At 35.8% G+C, this 20,478-nt stretch overlaps 3 protein-coding genes and 1 long non-coding RNA gene across 10 annotated transcripts; 1 reads left to right on the top strand and 3 right to left on the bottom strand.

Moving 5' to 3' along the window:
* Positions 1-1,204: 1,204 nt before the first annotated feature.
* On the bottom strand, positions 1,205-3,888 carry MENG (S-adenosyl-L-methionine-dependent methyltransferases superfamily protein). 4 transcript variants are annotated; one of them, XM_078292809.1, is made up of 8 exons: positions 3,680-3,888; positions 3,426-3,490; positions 2,561-2,633; positions 2,367-2,455; positions 2,092-2,225; positions 1,932-1,993; positions 1,665-1,764; positions 1,205-1,553 (listed from the first exon to the last, which is right to left on the bottom strand). In XM_078292809.1, exons 1-8 carry the CDS (start codon positions 3,845-3,847, stop codon positions 1,453-1,455), a joined length of 792 nt encoding a protein of 263 aa, XP_078148935.1. In that variant the 5' UTR covers positions 3,848-3,888; the 3' UTR covers positions 1,205-1,452. The 4 variants fall into 4 exon arrangements, with proteins under 4 accessions (XP_078148935.1, XP_078148936.1, XP_078148937.1 ...); XM_078292810.1 differs by having other exon boundaries at positions 1,218-1,553; positions 2,543-2,633; positions 3,426-3,569; positions 3,680-3,816; XM_078292811.1 differs by having other exon boundaries at positions 1,218-1,553; positions 2,543-2,633; positions 3,426-3,494; positions 3,680-3,778.
* Positions 3,889-4,536: 648 nt separating this feature from the next.
* Positions 4,537-12,342, bottom strand: LOC144544350 (polyribonucleotide nucleotidyltransferase). The gene is made up of 14 exons (XM_078292843.1): positions 11,909-12,342; positions 11,315-11,470; positions 10,571-10,867; positions 10,164-10,325; positions 9,903-10,022; positions 9,606-9,743; positions 9,350-9,512; positions 9,138-9,263; positions 8,894-9,024; positions 7,906-8,197; positions 6,341-6,423; positions 6,095-6,238; positions 5,421-5,966; positions 4,537-4,757 (listed from the first exon to the last, which is right to left on the bottom strand). The coding sequence occupies exons 1-14, from the start codon at positions 12,272-12,274 to the stop codon at positions 4,659-4,661; spliced, it is 2,823 nt and encodes a 940-aa protein (XP_078148969.1). The 5' UTR covers positions 12,275-12,342; the 3' UTR covers positions 4,537-4,658.
* Positions 12,343-15,461: 3,119 nt separating this feature from the next.
* Positions 15,462-17,606, top strand: LOC144544613 (protein FAR1-RELATED SEQUENCE 5-like). The gene is made up of 2 exons (XM_078293152.1): positions 15,462-17,447; positions 17,530-17,606. Exons 1-2 carry the CDS (start codon positions 15,597-15,599, stop codon positions 17,575-17,577), a joined length of 1,899 nt encoding a protein of 632 aa, XP_078149278.1. The 5' UTR covers positions 15,462-15,596; the 3' UTR covers positions 17,578-17,606.
* A 1,182-nt stretch (positions 17,607-18,788) lies between these two features.
* Positions 18,789-20,478, bottom strand: LOC144544487 (uncharacterized). Of its 4 annotated transcripts, none has more exons than XR_013508235.1 (3): positions 19,670-20,478; positions 19,362-19,471; positions 18,789-19,151 (listed from the first exon to the last, which is right to left on the bottom strand). It is a non-coding gene; the product is annotated as an uncharacterized LOC144544487 (long non-coding RNA). The 4 variants fall into 4 exon arrangements; XR_013508237.1 differs by having other exon boundaries at positions 19,362-19,705; positions 19,793-20,478; XR_013508236.1 differs by having other exon boundaries at positions 19,362-19,926; positions 20,214-20,478.

Here is a 20,478-nt window from a genome sequence, read left to right as displayed (position 1 = left end):
GTTATATGAAAATGTCCACGAGCTATTTCTGCTAAAAAAAAAAAAAACTAGAAATGATATTTAAATCTCTGAATAATTCTGGAGTGACAATGTTAACAGAAGAGAATAACAAACAAATTTCTTTTTATTATCAACTTTTAATATTATTTTACATAACAACATAATACTACTTCTTTTCTAATCTTAAAATACAAAAAGAACACTATAAAAATCCGTACAACATTAAAACAAAAAACAAAATTCGAGACAACACAATAAATTTTGACATCCTTTCACTAAAACAGTTATAGCTCTCCATAGAGAACTCCATCTGACTTGAAACCTTTACCATTAAAGATCTTTTAAATATAGGTCATACCCCCAGATTGACCAACAATTATTTAAAACAAAAAAATTAACCAGGCTGAAATTCTGTCCAACCGTAGAATTCAAAAGGTTTTTATTTATATTTCTAAGCAATTTTAATTTTATCATAATAAAAAATTAAGTTTATAATTCAACAGGCGACACATCAATTGGTCGGATCCGTATTCTTCACCTGCTTTACTCACTCGGTCATGTTTAATTATAGAGTAAAATTAATGAGAATTAAATTGTTTACTCCACTTATCTTCATATTTTACATCTTGTTTGATATTTCAAGTCATAGATTAAATTAAATCATATAAAAAAGCAAGATGTTAAAAAATAAACTCATATATATGATAGTAGACTCTACGGGTGTCTACGGATGGAGCAAGTGTAAAGTAAATTAATTCACTTGAAAAAATGAAATAACTTATTCTGAATTAACTCATCTCTTACTCTTTCTATTTTATTTTTCATTTAACTCCTGAAAAAAAAAATATTGTGTTCCTCCTATTTTAATCCGTACAAATTATTGAATATTTTTAGTTATTATAAATAACTATTAACAAGCTTAAATTGATATTAACTTGACTTGTATATATAATATTTGGAGCAATTTAAAAAGTGATTGGTGAGTATATAGCAACTTAATTAAATTCTAAATACAAGACAACAATAGATGTTGTTTTGAGCATCCATGTAATATATCAGTAATTCAATGTCCTTTTAATGGATGTAAGAACTAAGAACAAGAATATACGCTAAAGAAGTTTAAACCGTGAGCAGGCTTGCAGCGCATTGCTGTAGACAATCCTATACATGCACTTCGGTACATGATAAAAATGAGGATTTTATTTTAAATGTGAAGGTTACAAAAAATGAAATTTCATTCCTCTACCCCCTCCACTAAACATAAACAAGTTGTCTGCTATCTGTCTATCACCCAGGTAAATAACGGTATGCGGTCGTCGAACGGACAGGGTATCACTAAGCAATTAATTGGGAATAATCAGCTATGATCGAAAATAATTGGTCGATTAGTCAGAAAAATCCACACCGCCAACGACTAATCGGCCTAAACGGACGTTTTTTACAACACTGCTATCAACGAATAATGACCAGGTTTCCCATAAGACCGCCACCAATTTCATAGTGTTTGGCACTTGAAAACCCCACCTCTTTTGCCAGATTCACAAACTCATCTCCTGCATTTTGTGAATTCATAAAAGAACCATAAATGTCAGATTCAGTATTTAAAGTGGTACAAAATCATGGTAATTGGTTTTATATTTCCACAGAGGCAGAAATCACAAGACCTGTTAAAAATTCAGCAATGGATGATTTCAGGTATCTGTACTCTTCTGAAAGGCCATACGTACTCGCAAATGGAACTACTATATTGTCTATAGACCAATTCTATAACAAAAGAAAAAAGAAAACATAAAGAAGGTCAGGAAGCACATCTTCCTGTTAAAAAAAACATTAAAAATGTAATGCAAGTGAGGAGACAGAGATGTTTTTTTTGTAATTTCCTACGAAAATATATCCTTGGGAGAGTAAGAAACAATTTAAAAAGAATTCACCTGGAAAGAGGTTACTAGTTGAGATTTGCTCTTGTTAAAGTCTAGAATAGATGCCCTTGAACCTAGATTCATGAAATAAACCCATTGACACAGAGTCGACCAATCGATATAAAAAGAAAATAAAAGGCGAATTACAACAGCAACTGAGGAAAAGGTTGACCTGGCTTGAGAACACGATAAATCTCTTGCAAGGCTCGAGGTTTGTCAGCCACATTACGCATCCCATAGCCAACTGTTATAGCATCAAAACAGCAATCTTCAAATGCCAAGCTGAGTGCATCTCCTTCTATCCATCTGCAACACCATGTAAGATATAAATAGGTCGGTTTACAACTTCACATAAATGTGAAGTCTCTATTACTTTAAATAGCAATAGAAAGAATTAGTAAGAAAACAAATTAGAATCAATCAGAACAAGTAGAAAAAGACACTAACGTAATATTCTTGTAGCATGATTTCCAGTACATTTCTTGCTTAGTAGCGGCAGCTTTTAACTGCATCCTTGAGAAATCAACAGCTTTCACCTTGCAAGTATAACAAGGAGTGAAAAGGTAAAATAAATTTCTCTTGTAGATATTAAAAATTTAATGGATAAAGATGGTATAACTCACCTCACCATCAAGCCCAACCTTTTGGGATAGAAGAAATGCCAAATCGCCACTGCCACAGCACAAATCTAAAACCCTATCCCCTCTCTTTGCCCTGACATGCAAAAATTAGATTTGATTATTCGTCTCTTACCCAATCATTTCTGATACTATTTGTAATTTTTCTCACGAAAATTAACATCATTACACTTTTAACTAAAAAAAAAAAAACAGTTTCTAAATGTCCCTGTAATAGTAATGAGTCCGGTTAGTATAACATCGGTGTCATATGACACTAACTTCAAAATTGATTGAATATACTTCAAACGACTAATTCAAACCGATTTACTTTATGAGTGATGCGTTTACATGCAAAAAAATATATTTTCGAGTTTTTTTTTTTTGACAAGAAAAAGTGGAAGTCCAGCTCCCATTTTCCATTAATCATGACACAAGTCGTGTGGTTTTTACAAGGTTTAAGACCCCAAATTGGGGAAGTGCAAAAAATAAAAACACTACATGAAGAATAAAAGTAAAAGTAAATAAAACAAAATGAGACAAATTAGAAAACAAGAATAAGAAAAAAAGCACATGTGCGTAGAATTTGAAATGTTAAATAATGAATGTAAATCAAGCGGTAAAAATGTTAAATAATGAATGTATTAAAATTAACTTAAAAAATCACACATTTAACCGCTTGACTTGATACTAAATAAATTTGAAAAATTAAAATTTTTGCATGTAAACACACAACTAATGAAGTAAATCAGTTTGAACGGTTTGGATTTACCGTTTGAAGTTGATTTGATAGGTTTTGGAGATGATGTTATATAGGCTGAAATGATACTGATATTATACTAGTCGGACTCAATAGTAATATAATAGAAAGAGGTAGAGAGAAGGGTACCCGCTCCAAGAGACACACATCCTCTTCCAGGTACGGTGAAGCCCCAAGCTCAAGACATCATTTAGCTGTCTCCCACCATTATATTTTTTTTTATTTTTTTTTCCAATTCAAGTATAAATCAGCATAGAAACATCATATCTCCGACTAAACCAAAAATATCAATTAGTAAACCTAGAAATACTTTTCGTTTTTTTTTTTTTCTTTTTGCGAAATTAATCCATTTATACACTCGGGGAAAAGAAAAGAAATGGTACATTATCGTAGACCGGGGCTATCCGACTGAACAGTTCCTGTCGATCAGTGGCGGAGCATCGTATCCCTCTCCCTGATCGAGAGAAACGGAGAGATACTGGAGAAGAGCAGCGGCAGCGAGGAAAGGGAACTGGAGGTGGACGGAACGGGCGAATAATAGTAATCGCCATGCGCAATACTCTCCTCACCCTTGAAGAAAGAGGATTAGGCACAGTTAATGTTTCAATCAAGGTGGATCTCCAAGATGCCCCTAAGGTACCTGAGGTACAATTTAAAAAGATGGACGGTCCAGATTAATTCCAGCTGAGCCAAATTCAATCCAGAGCCAGTTGGGACTGTAGGGGTCTGCTCTGAGATTCGTGCCACATGAAAAGAACGGTCCAGATTTGTAACTTGCACCTCAGTTACCGCAGGTAGTGAAGTGGCTTCACTTGGGCTGCTTAGTATACTAATCGAGCAGAAATGCAGATCTCTTTTTTTTTTTTTTTTTTTTCTGGCAAACGAAATGCATAATTATTCACCCCCACCCTATCAAATCAAAACACCAGAATTGCGCTTTCCATACAGTTGAGTAAGCAATAAAATCCTTAATGACTTAACTAATAGCATTATAAATTTCAAGTACAGTTTCACCTGTCAAGTCGCCAAGTCCAGCGCAATGCTTAATTTACTATCAAGTAACTAACCATATAAATCTCAATGCATCAATGTTTGAACAAAAATTAAACTTTGTTGGATAACATATCTTTTATTTACCGTACATGGTTTAGTCCGTTATTTTTGTTTCTAAATCCAGCAAGTGCAAGTCCACATCTAACAAAACTTCCTAACACGAAATGAAAGAGGCTAGAGCTCTCTCTCTCTCAACAAACTTGTCTCGTAATTCTTCTAACATATCTGTCTACTAATCGGGCCACATTTACAGCCACTTTTTAGTATACAAAAAAGTATTAAAAAATAAATAAATCATGATTTGTTAAATTAGTCGACCAGTGAAAAGATAGGTATGCCCTTAGTAGAGAAGGTCGAGAGCAACACATCTACTTCGTCTCCTACCTCAAAATCTTTTTTTCCATTTTCCTGCAAAATGATTACTTCGTCATATAAAAGTAAAAGTTGTGATTAATTTTGTCCACGTGGTAACGGATTTATTTGCTTTTGCATTCTTTTCAGTTTTCCACACACACAGATAGGGATTTCCTATTTAGAGTGGCTGCAGGTACATATTGATTCAACAAAATCCTTTATTGCTAGGACAATAATGAAACAAAGACTCAGTCCAGATGCAATTTTTAAATTGCAATTGTTCATCTTATTATAATAGAAAATACACCTGAATTGTTTTAAATTTTCAAAAAGCCAACATTAGCTTCCTACTGGCATCTTAAGAACACATGATTACTTATAAGATGCTGATAGAATTCATTCTCAGAAAACTTGAAATTGTAACTGATAACTTGAACACTTTGAAATGGTAGCAATTTCTAAGAAGTATGGGTCTTTAATTCTAATTAACTTGGCCATTATGATGCTTTGGTCACTTCATAAATTAAAAAGACTAAAGATGGTAAATGCTACAAGCTGCAGGTGCCATTTGTTTTTTTTTCTCTTTTCTTCCATTTTTTGTTCAACAACCTAGATGGTCATTTTAATAGTGAAGCGATTGGCTGTTGCAATTTGGGCCTTGTTTTGCAATTTTCTGAACAAGAAAAATACCAAATAGATGTCATTTCATAATCATACCTGAAATTTGTACATTCCACGTTCACCGTCACTTAACTGAAGAACTAGACCATGAGAACGTATTTCGTGCACCTTTGCGGTCACCACATCCCCGATTTTCATCTGACCTGAACTAAAATGTTCCTTCGGTGCCTTATCATCTGCATCTTTCTTAGTGATCTGTGCTAGCACATCTGCTACTTCAAGGCTGTGTTTTGAAGCTGGCTTCTTATTATCTTTACTAGAAGAGGTTCTAGGAGAAGTCTTAGAAACCTTGGAGGACATTTTCTTCGCAGTGAGAAGTTCAAGTTCATTGAGAACATCATGACTGTTGCATTCTTCGGCAGAGCGAATGATGACAGGTGGCTCCGAGTTGCTGATTACATCTTCTGTGGTTTTATCTTTTAGAGGTTGAGGTACAACATTGACGGGGGAATCTAGAAGGTCTTTCTTGGGTGTTGGTAAGGTGGCTTTAAGGGACAATGTTAAGTTGCCTCTGATATCCTGACCTATGCACATTAGCGAGAGCTGTTGTCCCACTGAGACAACATCTGATACTTTAGACACCTGACAAAGGATAGGTAAAATCAAAGATGTTGTAACTATTAACTAAATTGCTTCCGAAGAAACACAAGGAAAATGGGAAGCAGGTCAGCAAGCTAACTGTAGTAAATTATTACTATTGAATCAATTACCGGATCGTGAGATAGTTCAGATTTATGGAGCAAGCCCTGCTTACCGCCACTAAATTCAACAAATGCACCATACTCTTTTATTGATGCAATAACTCCCTTATACACCTTCCCGAGTTCAACTGGACGCCCAACAAGAAAGTCAATCTGCAAAGGAATTAAAATGGAAATTAAGCCATAATAAAGCTTAGATTGCATGTGAGTATAGTTTGGTCTCATAAAATGACTGAACAAGTATGCAGATATCACCTGTTCAAGAACTTTATCTATGGCTGTTTGAGTTTTAGCAACTAAAGCAACCGTGCCATCAGCACTAACGGAAACCCGTGCACCTTCAATTAGAAAAGAAGAAAGTTAAACAAAATAAAAAGAAGAATTTTATAGGAAGAAGGTATTTTCCAGTGTACCCATATCAACTTTTAAAATAGTCAATATCCCCATGAATACACCATAGCATCCGATATCCCATAAAAACTTAATAAATTTCCCTTTTATTCACGTTAGTCATTTTAAAAGAGGGTTCAGATGCCCGTGTCTTTCATGCCTCATCATGTCTCACAACATTTATCTCCGTTATCTGAACCGCTCAACATGATAACCATATTATAATATGCTTGGAGACCCAATTTTATATTTTTTTGGAATTGATATCTATTTTTTTAGAATTGATATCTATTTTTTTAGATAGGTACAAAAATTACTGTTTTTGGATGGTCCAAAAACAATGATTTTGTACCTATCTAAAAAAATAGTAAAAAATTTTAAAAAATATAAAATTGGGTCTCCAATCATATTTTAATATGGTTATCATGTTGAGCGGTTCGGATCGAATGTTTGGATCTGAAAAGAGATAAATGATGTGAGGCCTGATGAGGCATGAAAGACCAATTTTGAACCCTCCACATTTTAAAAATTGAATTGACAAATATACCCTCATCTCTTCCAAATAGCCTGTGCCATTCTAATAACCTCAAGCTTCTGGTTTTGCTGAAGAACTTTTATTCCGTACGGTAAGAATAGATCTGGAGTAATACAACATTGGGCTTCCCTGACGTGTATGGCACTGATTAAGATTAGCTGCCATCTAACATTAGTTATGTTTGGCCTAAGTAATCCCTAGGCTAGTTGCTGCAAGATCCAACATATATTGTCACAACCAAAATTTAAAGATGATTTTCTGACATCCATCAATGAGATTTTGCGACAGAATCAAAATCTTATATAAAATATTCGCATATATGTGAATTTTATTAAAACAAAATTATACAAGCAACATATTAATATTAAATTCATTAATTAAAATGCTCTAGACAATTGTTAGCTTATCTAAAAAGTTTTATTTTATTAAATTTGTTTATTAAAACTCTCATAAAATTCAATGGTGGGGGAACAAGACATAGCACAAGTAGTTAATATGTTATCAAGTATAAAGATTCATCTCTGAAATTTACTATTCCATTTAGGTAATTTAGGCCAAGTCTCACTCTGACAAGGGCTCAAGCACCTTCTCAAACTCTCTGGAATCGGACCGAATAAAAAGTTCTTTAGCAAAATCAGAACTTTGAGGTTATTAGAATGGCACAGGCTATTTGGGGGAGATGAGGGTATATTTGTCAGTTCAGTTTTTAAAGTAGCTAAATAAAAAAAGATGGAACAAAAAATATTATGTTTTTAAGGGGCAATAGAATATTATGATGTTTTCATGCCGATATTGCCTATTTTAGAAGATTTTATGGGTACACCAGAAATTTTCCCTGGGAAAAAAAGTAGGATGTAGAGTGGCAAATGAAGAGGGAGGGGCAGGGGGGTGTTACCAGCTTCTTGCTCTATCCTTTTCCTGTGAAAATGCAACTTCCTAATAGAATCATTGCTGAACTTGAGAGTGGCCACACGAGGGGCGGAACCGACATTCATGGCTCGAGCAGTGCTAATCTCTTGCTCCATTCGGTTAAGAATGTGCTTCCGGCCCCTGCGTGCAGGCTCCAGGCTTTCGCAGACTATATCAAGTGGAATCCCTGCTGGTTTTATGTCCAGTTGAATTGCGGTTATCCCCTTCCTAGTTCCCGCTATTTTGAAATCCATGTCTCCTGAGTGATCTTCTAGACCCTTCATAAAAATAAGATGTTTCAGAAAAACCTCTTTTTGACAAGTGGTAGTATCCAACTAAAATCTTAGCTTTTGAAGTTCACTATTCTTGAAAATAATACAAAACTTCTCTAAATTGGCGTCTAGAACCAAATATTTTATGATACGGAAAAACTGCTAAATTTAACATTTACATACATCAAAAGTGACAACATAGCCCCGAAGTTTTTCATTTCAACTCAACCAAACCACTTCATAGTCCATTTAAATTTTGATCATCAACCAAATTTTTTTCATCTTCATTATTTTATGTTTGGCCTATGTAGCACGGAAAAGTTGCAAATTACACCACATCCGTATCTGACACATGTCAAACAATGACATGTTCATGACACGCGTGACACGGTTAACAGTGATAACAGTCATATTGTATCGGACACTGGTGTCCATATCCGTGCCACACAGATTTTAGCTGAATTTTTATTTTGTATGATAAAAAGGAGGTCATCATAATCTGGGGTTAGAATATAATTTTCTAAGGAAAACGATTGTTCTATCCGACAACTTCATGGCTTGTTGCTGTCGGCAAGTATCTCAGAACTACTTTTTCTAGCTTAAAATATGAGAAATGTTGGAGGTAGTTTGCAAAAATGAAAAGTATTTCGTGTATAGAAAGAATAAGCTCTAATAAATATCATGTTTCCTAGTGCCTGTTACCAGGATATCAGTGAGTATACGGTAGTCAGTGATTTCACCGGTGGCGGGGTCCACCTCACTCACAAGACCCATTGAAACACCAGCCACATGCTCTCGTACAGGTATGCCTGCATCCATTAAAGCCATACTTCCTACAAACGAACAGAATAAATCCATTCAAATAATTAGCACCAGTGTCCACTAATATGATATTGTTAGCTTTAAATGCCAGAAGAAATAAAAAAGTACCAGTAGGTATTAATACCTGCACAAACAGTAGCCATAGAGGTAGAACCGTCAGATCCCAAAACCTCAGAATTAATTCTCACAGTATATGGGAAATCATCTTCTGGGGGCAACACTGCAAGTAATGCCTTCTCTGCTAATGTGCCTTCAAATTAAGTTACCATATTATTAGTATACACTGTATAGCATTCATTAATTACAACAAATAACAAAGCAACAGAAGGTGCATACCATGACCGACTTCTCTCCTGTTGAGGCCACCTTGCTTTGCCACTTCATCAATAGAGAAAGATGGGAACCTGTAGTGAAGCATGAACCGCTTTGTTGGTGGACCTACTATTGAATCCAGTCTTTGTGCATCCCCTGGTGTCCCTAGTGTCACTGTACATAACACCTACAATAGTGCAAAGTTGAGCATAGTCCATTCAGTTCAAGCTTGCAAAAAATAAAACCTGTTATTGAATTAACAAACAAAATAATATAATACCTGAGTCTCGTCACGTGAAAATAGCGAAGAACCATGCAAACTCGGGTATGTACCAGACTCGCAATACAGTGGCCTAACCTCATCAAGCTGCCTTCCATCTACTCTCAGGCCTTTCTCAATGATTCTTCGACGAATGACCTGTGTACACAGTGTTAAAAAAAATTACAGTGAGTGCAGGATCAACAATTATGGTGGTCAATAATTGACTATAGTGAGTCAGCTTAGATAACATGTGTACCTGTTTCCTTACAGTGTCAACAATTGACAATAATGAATCAGCTAAGATAAAATGCATACCTGTTTCCTTATAGTGTCAATAGTCTTTGAAACATATTTCAGGCCATCCTCTTCACCATCTTCCTCAAGCTTAGCTTTTACAGTTTGAACTATTTTGTCTAGAGCCTCTCCCCTCTCCAACTGCTCAAGATAAAGAAACAGAGAATGCTAGTTGTAAAATATGCATCTAGTAACTGAGAAGTGGACCTTAAAAGGAGCCAAAGAAATAAAAAGTAAAAAAGAGTGGTGGGGGAGGAGGTAGGCTGAACAAGAAGAACAGACCTTGCCATATGTTGGATCGGTGAAGACCTCCTGAATAGGAGCTTCTGATAAAGACTTGATCTTTTCAAATGATTTATCTGAAACTAACGATAGCTTGTATTCCTTCTTTTTTTTCCCAGCCCTTTCGGCCAACCTGATTTGCGGCTCAATGTACTTAACTGCCTGCTCACAAAGTGAAAATTACCATACTTCTATAAGAAGGCAAAAGGTCATGCCACTGAACAAATGAAAAGTAAAAATAAGGCCCTGTTCGGTAGTAATCCCGAAAGTACTGTTCACGTGGGAAAAAAAAATCGCTCAGACTGAATTTTTTTTTCCCGCGTGAACAGTAAAATACAGTTCAAAATTTTCAATTCCTATTCCCTACTGGGCTGCCAAACAGGCCCTAAACATATAAATATGATGACCTCGGGATGAGCAAGCCTCAACCCGGCTTGAAGGTCTCTGTCAGTAATCTCACGGGCTTGCACATCAATCATTAACGTCTTATCCTTGGTACATGCATAGACCAAGTTCAGATCACTCAAATTCAACTCATCCATTGTTGGGTTAAATACAAACTTCCCATCTATCCTTCCTACACGGATCACACCAATCGGCCCATTCCATGGAATATCTGACAGCATCAGAGCTGCTGATGTGGCATTGGCAGCCATTACATCAGGATCTTGGTTGCGGTCTGATGAATGAACATCTGCTGTAACCTGATGAAAGTACACAATTATGGCAATACTCAAAGCCTATCCTAGCTTATATTATTAATGAAGGATTATACACTAAATTAGCCAACACCACAAACTTTTAAATTATCAAATAACACCTCACCATTGAAAGGAATCTCACCTAACCAGCTCAAACAGATATACTAATCCAAGGAATAAATCAGCTTTGTCTGGATTTAGGAGGGTAATCTCTTGTTCAGATGACGGGGTGAAATTATCAACATTTAAACATATATTTATTCTAGTACATAAATACGAGCCTGACTGTCCTATTCAGATAAAAATGCAGATAATAGGACATCATTTGATAGAACAAGGAACGTCAAATTTATTTGCAAAAAAAAAAAACAATCAGTTGTACTTGCTAAATAAAGGATATAATTTTTTTTTTGCATACATAGAGCAGGGGTAAGTGTTAAAGAAAAATACCTGCACTTCATGGTAAAAACCAGGTGGGAAAAGAGGGCGAATGGGTCGGTCTATCAATCGGCCACATAAGAGCTCGCGCTCTTTTGGAGCACCTTCTCTCCTCATGTAGGTTGTTGGGATTACCCCTTGCGCATATTGTTTTTCTTGATAATTTACCTTAACAGATTTAAAATTTCCTTGAATCAGTCCAAAGGTGACAAAATACTATGAGGTTAAAATAGAATGCTTGAAATCAAATGTTAACTCAGTGTTTCTTCTCATATTTAAGGGACTGGGTGAAATGAGACTTTAAAAACTTGGAATTTAACATTAAGCCGTTAAACAAATTCTGACTAACTTTAACTGGAGATCTAATTGAAAACAATTACTTTTTTTTTCAAGTACAACTACTGCCTCCAAATGAGAACTGAATATGAGAATTAGGCTATTATTTCAAAATGTCAAGTAGAGGTCGTGACTTTATCTGAAGTTCATCTGAAGATAATGAAGTATCTAATATGTTTGTTTATCCTAAACCTTCTGGTTTCTTTTACAAGAATATAAGACAAATCTAACAGAAAAGAAACAGAGTTTAATAAAGAGGAGAGTAGATACAGTGAGAGGAAGAAAATCACGACCGCCTTCACCACTCCTAGCACAGGAGACAGCTGAGAGAACATTTGTATCGTCCATGGAGATCAATACTGCGCCATTTGCTATACGTGCAATCTTCCGTGTCTGGAATGAGATGACACGAGACCCAACCTCGAACTCCTCTTTGTAAGAATCCAAAATTTTAACCCCAGGTGGAGGTGAGGTGTCCGATTCCAGTGCCGAATCGGGTTCGGGAACGGATTCGGAGAGTTGAGAGGAGAAGCGCGTGGGGGAGGTGGAGATAGAGCGGAGAAGCGAAAGGCGGAGTGCGGAGAGCAGGGACGGACCCGCCGCCATCAGAGGGTGTAGCTTCTTTCTCATCGCCATTGCTCGGGTGCGTTGGTGCTAATTCCCGCCGAGAGGTAGAGCGATCCAGCTCGGGTTTAGGGTTTTAGACTTACGGTGGACACAAAACCAATACAAAACCTTTTTTTTTTTTCTTTTTTTTTACTCCGGTTGTTTTATAAAACCAGCCGGTTTTAATTAAACCTATCCAATTGCATGTCCGGTCCAAATAGCGAATTAAACCATAAACATGTTCGATTCTCATTTATTCCGGCCGAACTGTCCGGTCCGGTCCAGTTTGATAACAGTGCTTACAGGCGGTGTTGTTTGGTTGAGGTTTAAGATTAGCGAGGTATCAGCTTTGTCGATCTAAGTTATTTTTTCAAGACGTTCAAATATATATATATATATTTTTTTATATATTTATATATTTTTGTTTTAATTTTTTTAATAATTAAAATTTTAAATTATATATGTTTAACAAAATTGTTAATATAATTTATATTATTTTTCTATCTAAATAAATTATGTGCCTATCTAAATAAATATTAAAAATGTTCCAAAAAATATAAAATTTGGTCTCCGAATACATTTTAATACAGAGACCACGTTAAATAGTTTGAACTTTAAAAACATAAATAAAGGCATCAGACAGTTGATGCGAAAGATACAAGACATTTGATGCAATTTCAATGATTTTGTTCTCTCTAATATTTTCTCGTGCATTAGAGCCAAAATTATGAGATAAAATACGAGTAATTTTTTATTTGTAGAGTTCTTACATAAGGAACAAATATTATTAACATGTTTTTCAGGATCTTGCAATATAAATTAGATAAGATAATCATGTAACTTCATTCAACCATTTGATTTTGGAATTTTCCCACTATTTTTTTACGCACGCTAATTATAATTTTGCATCCCTAGTTATGAAGCATCATTAAGAGGAGGATTTCAATACCTCATATTTTTCATACATCATTACACATCATATTTTTATTTTCAAAATTCAAACTGTTGATCCGAACCGCTCAACATGATATTTATACTAAAATATGTATGGATATGAAATTATATATTTTTTGAAATTATTTTATTATTTTTAAAAATTGATACAAAATCACTGTTTTTGGACTGTTGAAAAAACAGTGATTTTCTATCCGTCTTAAAAATTAGTAAAAAAATTCCAAAAATTATAAAATTTCATCCCTAACATAGTTTAGTATGGATATCATGTTGAATGATTCAGATCGACAATTTAGACTTTGAAAACGAAAATATAAAATATGAAATATGATGAGTTGTGAAAGGAACGAGGCATAAGAAAGGATAACAATGGATAGCATTAGTGAGAAAACATGCTGAGATGGTGGTTTCTGACAAAACGGTCTTTCGCGTGTTTAAGAAATATTGCAAGAGACTGCTGGGGACTGAATTCACTCGGATGCACAGAATTAAGGCGATTTTGCCCTCCTCCTCCATTAAACAAAACGCAAAGAGTGATGCTTCTGTGGAAACCCAATTTTTGCAAATTTTTAGGCGGAATCAATTTCCACCGTTGATTATGTAAAGGGTAAAAACGACCAAAGAAAAATTACTATAATTTTCTTCTATGCTGGAGGTGTCCAGTTCTAAACCCAGCGACCTTTCTTCTTCCCTCTCTTCTTCCCCAACGAAAACTCTTTTCTTCTTCCCCCCTCTTCTTCCCAGCGAAAAGGAGTCCTAGCCAGCGAAAAGCTCTCTTCTTCCCCAGCGAAAAGAGAAAGAAAAGTAAATCGCCTGCTCATCGCCTCTCATCGAGATGGTCTTGCTTGTTCGCCTCCCCAACCAGCAATCCCCCGACCCCCCTCTCCTCTGACTGAACCCTAGATTGCCAAGCCTCTCCCTCTCCTCTCTCACTCTCGTGCTCTCTCTCAGCTCCAGAATCTTTGTTGTGCCAAGCCCTCTCATCAGGTACAGGTAGTCTCTCAGTTGCCTTTAATTTTTTTTTTTTGGTAAGATATTAGGGTTTATTACTTCCTTCTTTCCAATTTAGTTGATTTAATCAATTATAGTTCTCATATCAGTAGATAGTTACTCATTAGGGAATTGACTCAATCAAAGTCAGAATATAGGCATCTTCCAATTTAAAAAGAAGTTAGAATATTTTTTTTCGAATTTAACCAATGAAGATGCCTTTAATTCTGACTTTGATCAATTAGGAATTGACTCAATGAAAGTCAAAATACACTGTCATATTGACTCAATCAAAGTCAGAATACACAGTTAATTTATACATTTTTTGTGTGGCTTCGACCTTGATATAATGCCATTTGTAAACTTTTTTAAATAATTTCCAAATTTAGCAATAGTAGATAGTTAGGGAATTGAGCTGAATTTTTAAATACCTACCAGAAACCAAGGATTAAACATCACTATTGCTAGTTTAATCAGAGTAATTCATAACTTAAGATAAATTTCAGCGCACGGAAAACCTAAATAATTCCAGTGCTTAATTTCAAGTTCAATTAGACACGTATGATGTCTTCTTTTGTGGTGTGTCACTAATTTTTTGTTAAGATTTTCTCATTCTCTCTTATTATGACAGTGTTTATAGAGGAGAGCCAATAGGTGATGTGCCCTTCGCCTCTGTAGTCTACTGCTGAAGAAGATCTCATGGTTTGTTTTCGACTGAATTTTCATATCTTACTATTCCAGACTGCTTGTTTTACCTACCATCTATTAATGGTTGTAGCGATCAGTGATATTGCAGTCTTGTACTTGTTTTATAAATTGAGATTTTGTATGACCTATCATGGACAACAAGTGGAATTTTGCAATCTTGAGAGTGTAAGCTTTAATCTTGGTACCTGATAACCACGATTGCTTCTACTTGACCTGAAAGCAAGTTGGCATAACAACATGAAAATAATAAGACATAAAAATTATTCACATGGCAATAGCAATAAGTTTATTTACCAAATAATCTAGTTTAATTTTGATTATACCCTAGATTATTTATGGAGGGAATAATACCATACATTAAAAGATCCACGAAGTGTTGAAAATTATTTTTACTTATTATGGTTTCATTCCACCAATTTTTATAGGCTAATGAAGTAGATGTAGCATCATTGAGAGATTATGAAAGGATTGTTAGTATGACCTTTTCAAGCCAAGAAGAAGCTTACAAATTTTACAATGATTATGCAAAAAAAAAGGGTTTAGCATAAGGAAGAGCATAATTAAAAAACACCCACATAATGGCACCATTACATTACGTTGGTTTCGCTGCAGCAAATCTGGTTTTCGAGATGAGAAGAATTTTGATAAGCCCGATCGAAAAAGAGCAGCCTCAGCGCTCTCTCGTTGTGGCTGTCCTGTTATGCTCTGTATCAAGCTTGATTCGAAAATTGATAGATGGTGGGTGACAAACTATGTAGATGTTCACAATCACAGTTTAGCATCTAGTGATACTACTCCTTTCCTCCGATCTCATTGTTCTATTAATGAAGCTGAAAAGGCCGAGATAGTCACTCTTGGAAGCTCAGGTATCCGCAACTGTCAAATATTAGATTACACAGAACGAAGGAGTGGTGGATACGAACACCGTGGTTATCAATTGAAGAATTTGTATAACTTTACCTCTATGCACGAGCGGGCTGAGATGCTTGCAGATGATGCGGATTCAGTGATAAAGTACTTCAAGGAGAGGACAAAAGCAGATACAGATTTCTTTTTCAAATATGACACGGAAGAAGGTCATTTGACAAGTCTCTTTTGGGCCGATGCTCAGTCAGTGCTCGATTATTCTAGCTTCGGAGATGTAGTTGTCTTTGACAGCACATACCAGCTGAACCGGTATAAAATGATAGTCGTTCCTTTTCTAGGCATCAATCATCATTGGAGCACAATTATTTTTGCATGCGGCATTGTTTCTCGTGAGAACAAGAAATCATACGAATGGCTTCTTGAAGCATTTATGGAGGCCATGTATCAAGTACGACCTGAGGCTGTAATTACGGATGGTGACCTTGCTATGCGCGAGGCCATTAAATCAGTATTACCGGGCACAGCACACCGGATATGCACATGGCATATGGGGGAGAACGCGAAAAAGTATATTCGTGATTCAGAAGTCATGCGAATGTTTCACAAGCTGATGAGTAAGGCATACAGTCCTGAAGAATTTGAGAACAAGTGGCAGGAGTTTGATGATAATGTGAGTAAAAGGGAAAAAAGTAGAAAATGGTTGCAGAAGATTTATGCGTCAAAACAAATATGGGCCGGGGCTTTTGTAAAGAATAAGATGTTCTTAGGAATGTCCACTAGTCAGAGAAGCGAGAGCCTCAATGCCAAGATCCACAAGTACATGAATAGTAGGTTGTCTTTGTGTAAGGCTGTACAGCAGCTTGAGCGGTGTGTTACGAGCATGCGCACAAAAGAGGCAGAGTTAGATTGCAGATCATCTCAGACATTTCCAGTTTTAACAACTCCTTTCTATAATCTCGAGAAATCTGCAGCAAACAACTACACACGAAAAGTCTTTGCTATTGTTCGTGAGGAAATTGAAAAGTCAGAGAAATTTGTGGTTATTCAAGAACCCGAGAGCAACACGTCCTCAACGTACATCCTTGCTCCAAAAGGTAAACTGGAGAGTCGGGTGAATGTGGACTGCTTTGTTTCTGAGGGCAATATCGAAAAAGTTACATGTACGTGTTACAAATTGGAATGTGAGAAAATACCATGCAGTCACGTGTTTGCTGTATTGATACACTTGGATGTCACGTTCATTCCTCAGTGTTGCATTGATGAAAGATGGACCAAAACTGCTAAGTCGATGTTTTCTTCGGACAGGAAGGGTGGGGATTTTCAGGTTTCTGAGCAGGTCCAAATGTGCCACGAGCTGACAGAGCTATGCAAACAAATATGCTACCAAGCATCTAAGTCGAGGGCAGAATTTGTGAAAACAAAAGAATTGTTAAAAGAAGAGCAACGGCGGCTTAATGAAATTGCGAAAGGAATCGAGAAGCCTAAGGTGAAAAAGGATGTTGTTTCAAGTGATAAGAAATCACCCCAGAAGATCGGGAACCCGAAACCTGTTGTGACGAAAGGCGCACCAAAAAAGAAGAAGTACGAGAGGATGAAGTCTTCACTTGAAGGAAGGAGGAAGAATAAATGTGGGCATTGCGGTATGCTAGGCCATAATCGACAAAGATGTCAACTTCTCCAAGCGGTACGTGAAGAACGATTATGTAGTGTTAAATTATATTTTATCACCTCACTAGATTTGTATTAATCTTCTCAATTGTGTACAGGAAAATGATGTTGCTAGTAATTTCGAAAAACTCCACGAATTGTCGTAGTGGTCTGAAGCACTTGTCTTCAACAATATGTAAATGTCTAAAATTATTGTGTTTGGTCTTTGCTTTCATTACATTTATTTTTTCTCCTAATCCCAAGAAGGAAAATTCTAACTCATTTTTTAAAATAATTGCTTCTTTCAAAGCAGGTATTAGAAAGAATGGTGATGACTGATGAATATATGCTTTCTGTGAAGGTAATATATGCTTTCTGTGAAGGTCCTGGAAGGGTTAATATTGTCCTTTTGGTACCAGTGTAGGTCCTGGAATTCATTTCATGTGAAGCAGCAGCTGTTAATTTGGAAACATAGAAAACTGACATGTTATATGCTTTCTGTGAAATATTGTGTGTATGTTATCTTATTATTCTGTCTCAACATCGAAGTTTAATGCAGTTTAAAATATTCCCTTTTTATCTTCACATTTCTTTTTGTTGTGTTATTATACATACAAGCGTAAATTTGTCATGTTTTTTTGTTGGATCTGCTTGGGTGCCCCTAGGTGGAAGTTCCACCAGTGGAGTATGTCCCTTGTTGGTGCATTACTTTGTATTGGTGCAGAATTTTGCTTTTCTAGAAATATCATTTCACACGTGTTCCCATATGGCCTATAATACTGCTTTTTAATACCCCGAAAATTTGATAATTCTTATGCTTTCTTGTCTTTAGGGGTGTGAAGAAATGATTCCATACAAACTATGAGAACTAATAGGGATGAATTTGCAAATATTTTTAATTAAAGGGCATGATATGTTAAGTTCAATGCCTTTGTAAATGAACTTAGTTACTAGTTAGTACAAACTATGAGAACTAACAGGGATGTAGTTACTAGTTAGTACTGACTGAAAATGAACATTTACAACACAACCTGAGTATGTTGTAGTGCACAAACCTCAGAATGCAGTTTGAATGCGTTGTGACACTCCGTCCACAGCACACAAACTATGTGCCTGACAGCCCGAGTGCGTTGCAACAATCACTGACCAAAGCACACTTTCTGTGCCTGAGCGCATTGCAACGCACTGACTCAGACTCTTTCAAAGGCAAAACGCATGTGTACAGTTTTAATCATATTGACATATTGTTGCCCAACTTTTAAATCCTGAGATATTAGTTATACTTTTTGATAATTCATAATATACACATGAAATCCTTCAGAGAAATGGACCCCTGAATAGGCCCTTGTGTGTATTCTAAAGTAGAGACGCCAACGTGTATAATAGAAAAGTTCATAGAACAAAAGATTCCACATTATCGGAGTCAAAAGTAATAGACTGTGTGTTGTCTGGGAACAAATCAACACATTATTTACAACCCAATTGAATAAGGACATTTTAATAGGAATTATACAGGACTAGAAAAAACAATCAGAAAACAAGGAGAAAATATGACACCACATCTTTAGCAAGTAAATTTCAAAAGATAAGTGAAGAAAAAAAATGAAACAAAAATCATATTTGATAAGTTTGTTCTAGTGACAAATGTTACACAGGAAACCACATTGTCAGATGCCTTCTGTCAGCGCAAAGATTCGACCACTAAAGAAGAAGGCAACTTGGAAATAGCTTCTTCAATTTCCTGAAAATTAAGAATCAAGCTACTAAATTAATGATGAAATATTTCTGAAATAGTAACAACCAACAACAATAATTTAGAATTAGATTTGAGCATTTCAATTCAAGCTATTACCACAAAATTTCTGTGAGAAAAAGCAATTACCAAGTTGCCACAATTTTTCAAAATATTAAAATCAAGTTCATCAATATAACACCGAGTTGCCACAATTACCTAAGCACACTTATCATCAGCTTCAGCCATGACAGCATCAGCCGAGCTAGAGGCACCAGCATCTCCTTTCTCTTTGCCATATGGATCCTCAGCAGCCATTTTGGCAGAATCTGTTCTACCAGAAAGTGATTGTCTTGGTCTTATCATAGTATTTGAGGCTAAATAAAGGCATAATCCAATCTATCTACTAAATTCTTTTGAAAACAAAGGGTTAGTCTAATTTTCTTTTTAGAATAACAAAAAGCTTAGTCTTTTGAGAATGGCAGCACAATTAAATAACTAAAGTAATAAAGTTCATTTATGTTTACCTCTTCAGCAGAAAGAGTAATAATCACGTTTATATGCTGCTAAAAAAGACAAGTAACAATGACTTAGCAAAGCGCTAAAAAAAATTGCATCAGATTTTCAATCTAACTGAAAAGAACAAGTACCTCTGAATTGAGCACAATCGCTCTTTCACTTCAGATTTAATCTGCATTGTTTTGCCTTATTTGTTTCTTATATGAATAATAGTCCATGGTAATTTCATTTGCAGGTGGCTGGTACTCAAATACATATACTTGTGCTGTAACAGAATTCCAATAATCTAAAATCAACACATTGCAGACTCCAACAGATTAAAGTAAAATAGAACCTTATCCATATATAGTCAAAACCGTAAAGAGAACAACCATGTACGAAGTGATCTGGCCTATTTTCTTCTTGAAAATGTAAATTAATTTGGATAATTTTTGCCAATTCTTACCAATAATTGCAATCTAAACTTCACTACTATCTTAGAATGTTGAAATTGGCACAGAAACTAGGAAACAAATAAAAAAATTAAAAAGAGAGAGCAATTTGGGAGTTTACTCAGGGATGATGCGAAAGGCGAGAAGCGTGTCTTGAAAAACGAGAAATTGGAGGGGCAGAGAGGCGGGAGGGTTTGGGTGAGCGGAGATTTTGTCTGCAGTTGGCGCAGAGAGGAAAGCCGGTGCTTGCTTCACCAATCTACGCACCTAGGCCGTTTACCGGCGTTTTTTGTAACGCCGCTTGGGTTAGCGCCGGGAGATCGTTATTTTCTTGTAGTGGTGGAAGAGGTCACTGGTTAGGGTTCCAAAGGAAAAAATGCATGGTT

This window comes from Carex rostrata, chromosome 26 (genome assembly GCF_964058835.1).
Source record: "Carex rostrata chromosome 26, lpCarRost1.2, whole genome shotgun sequence".
NCBI classification, from domain to species: domain Eukaryota; kingdom Viridiplantae; phylum Streptophyta; class Magnoliopsida; order Poales; family Cyperaceae; genus Carex; species Carex rostrata.
This window is presented reverse-complemented; position numbering and strand designations above follow the sequence as displayed.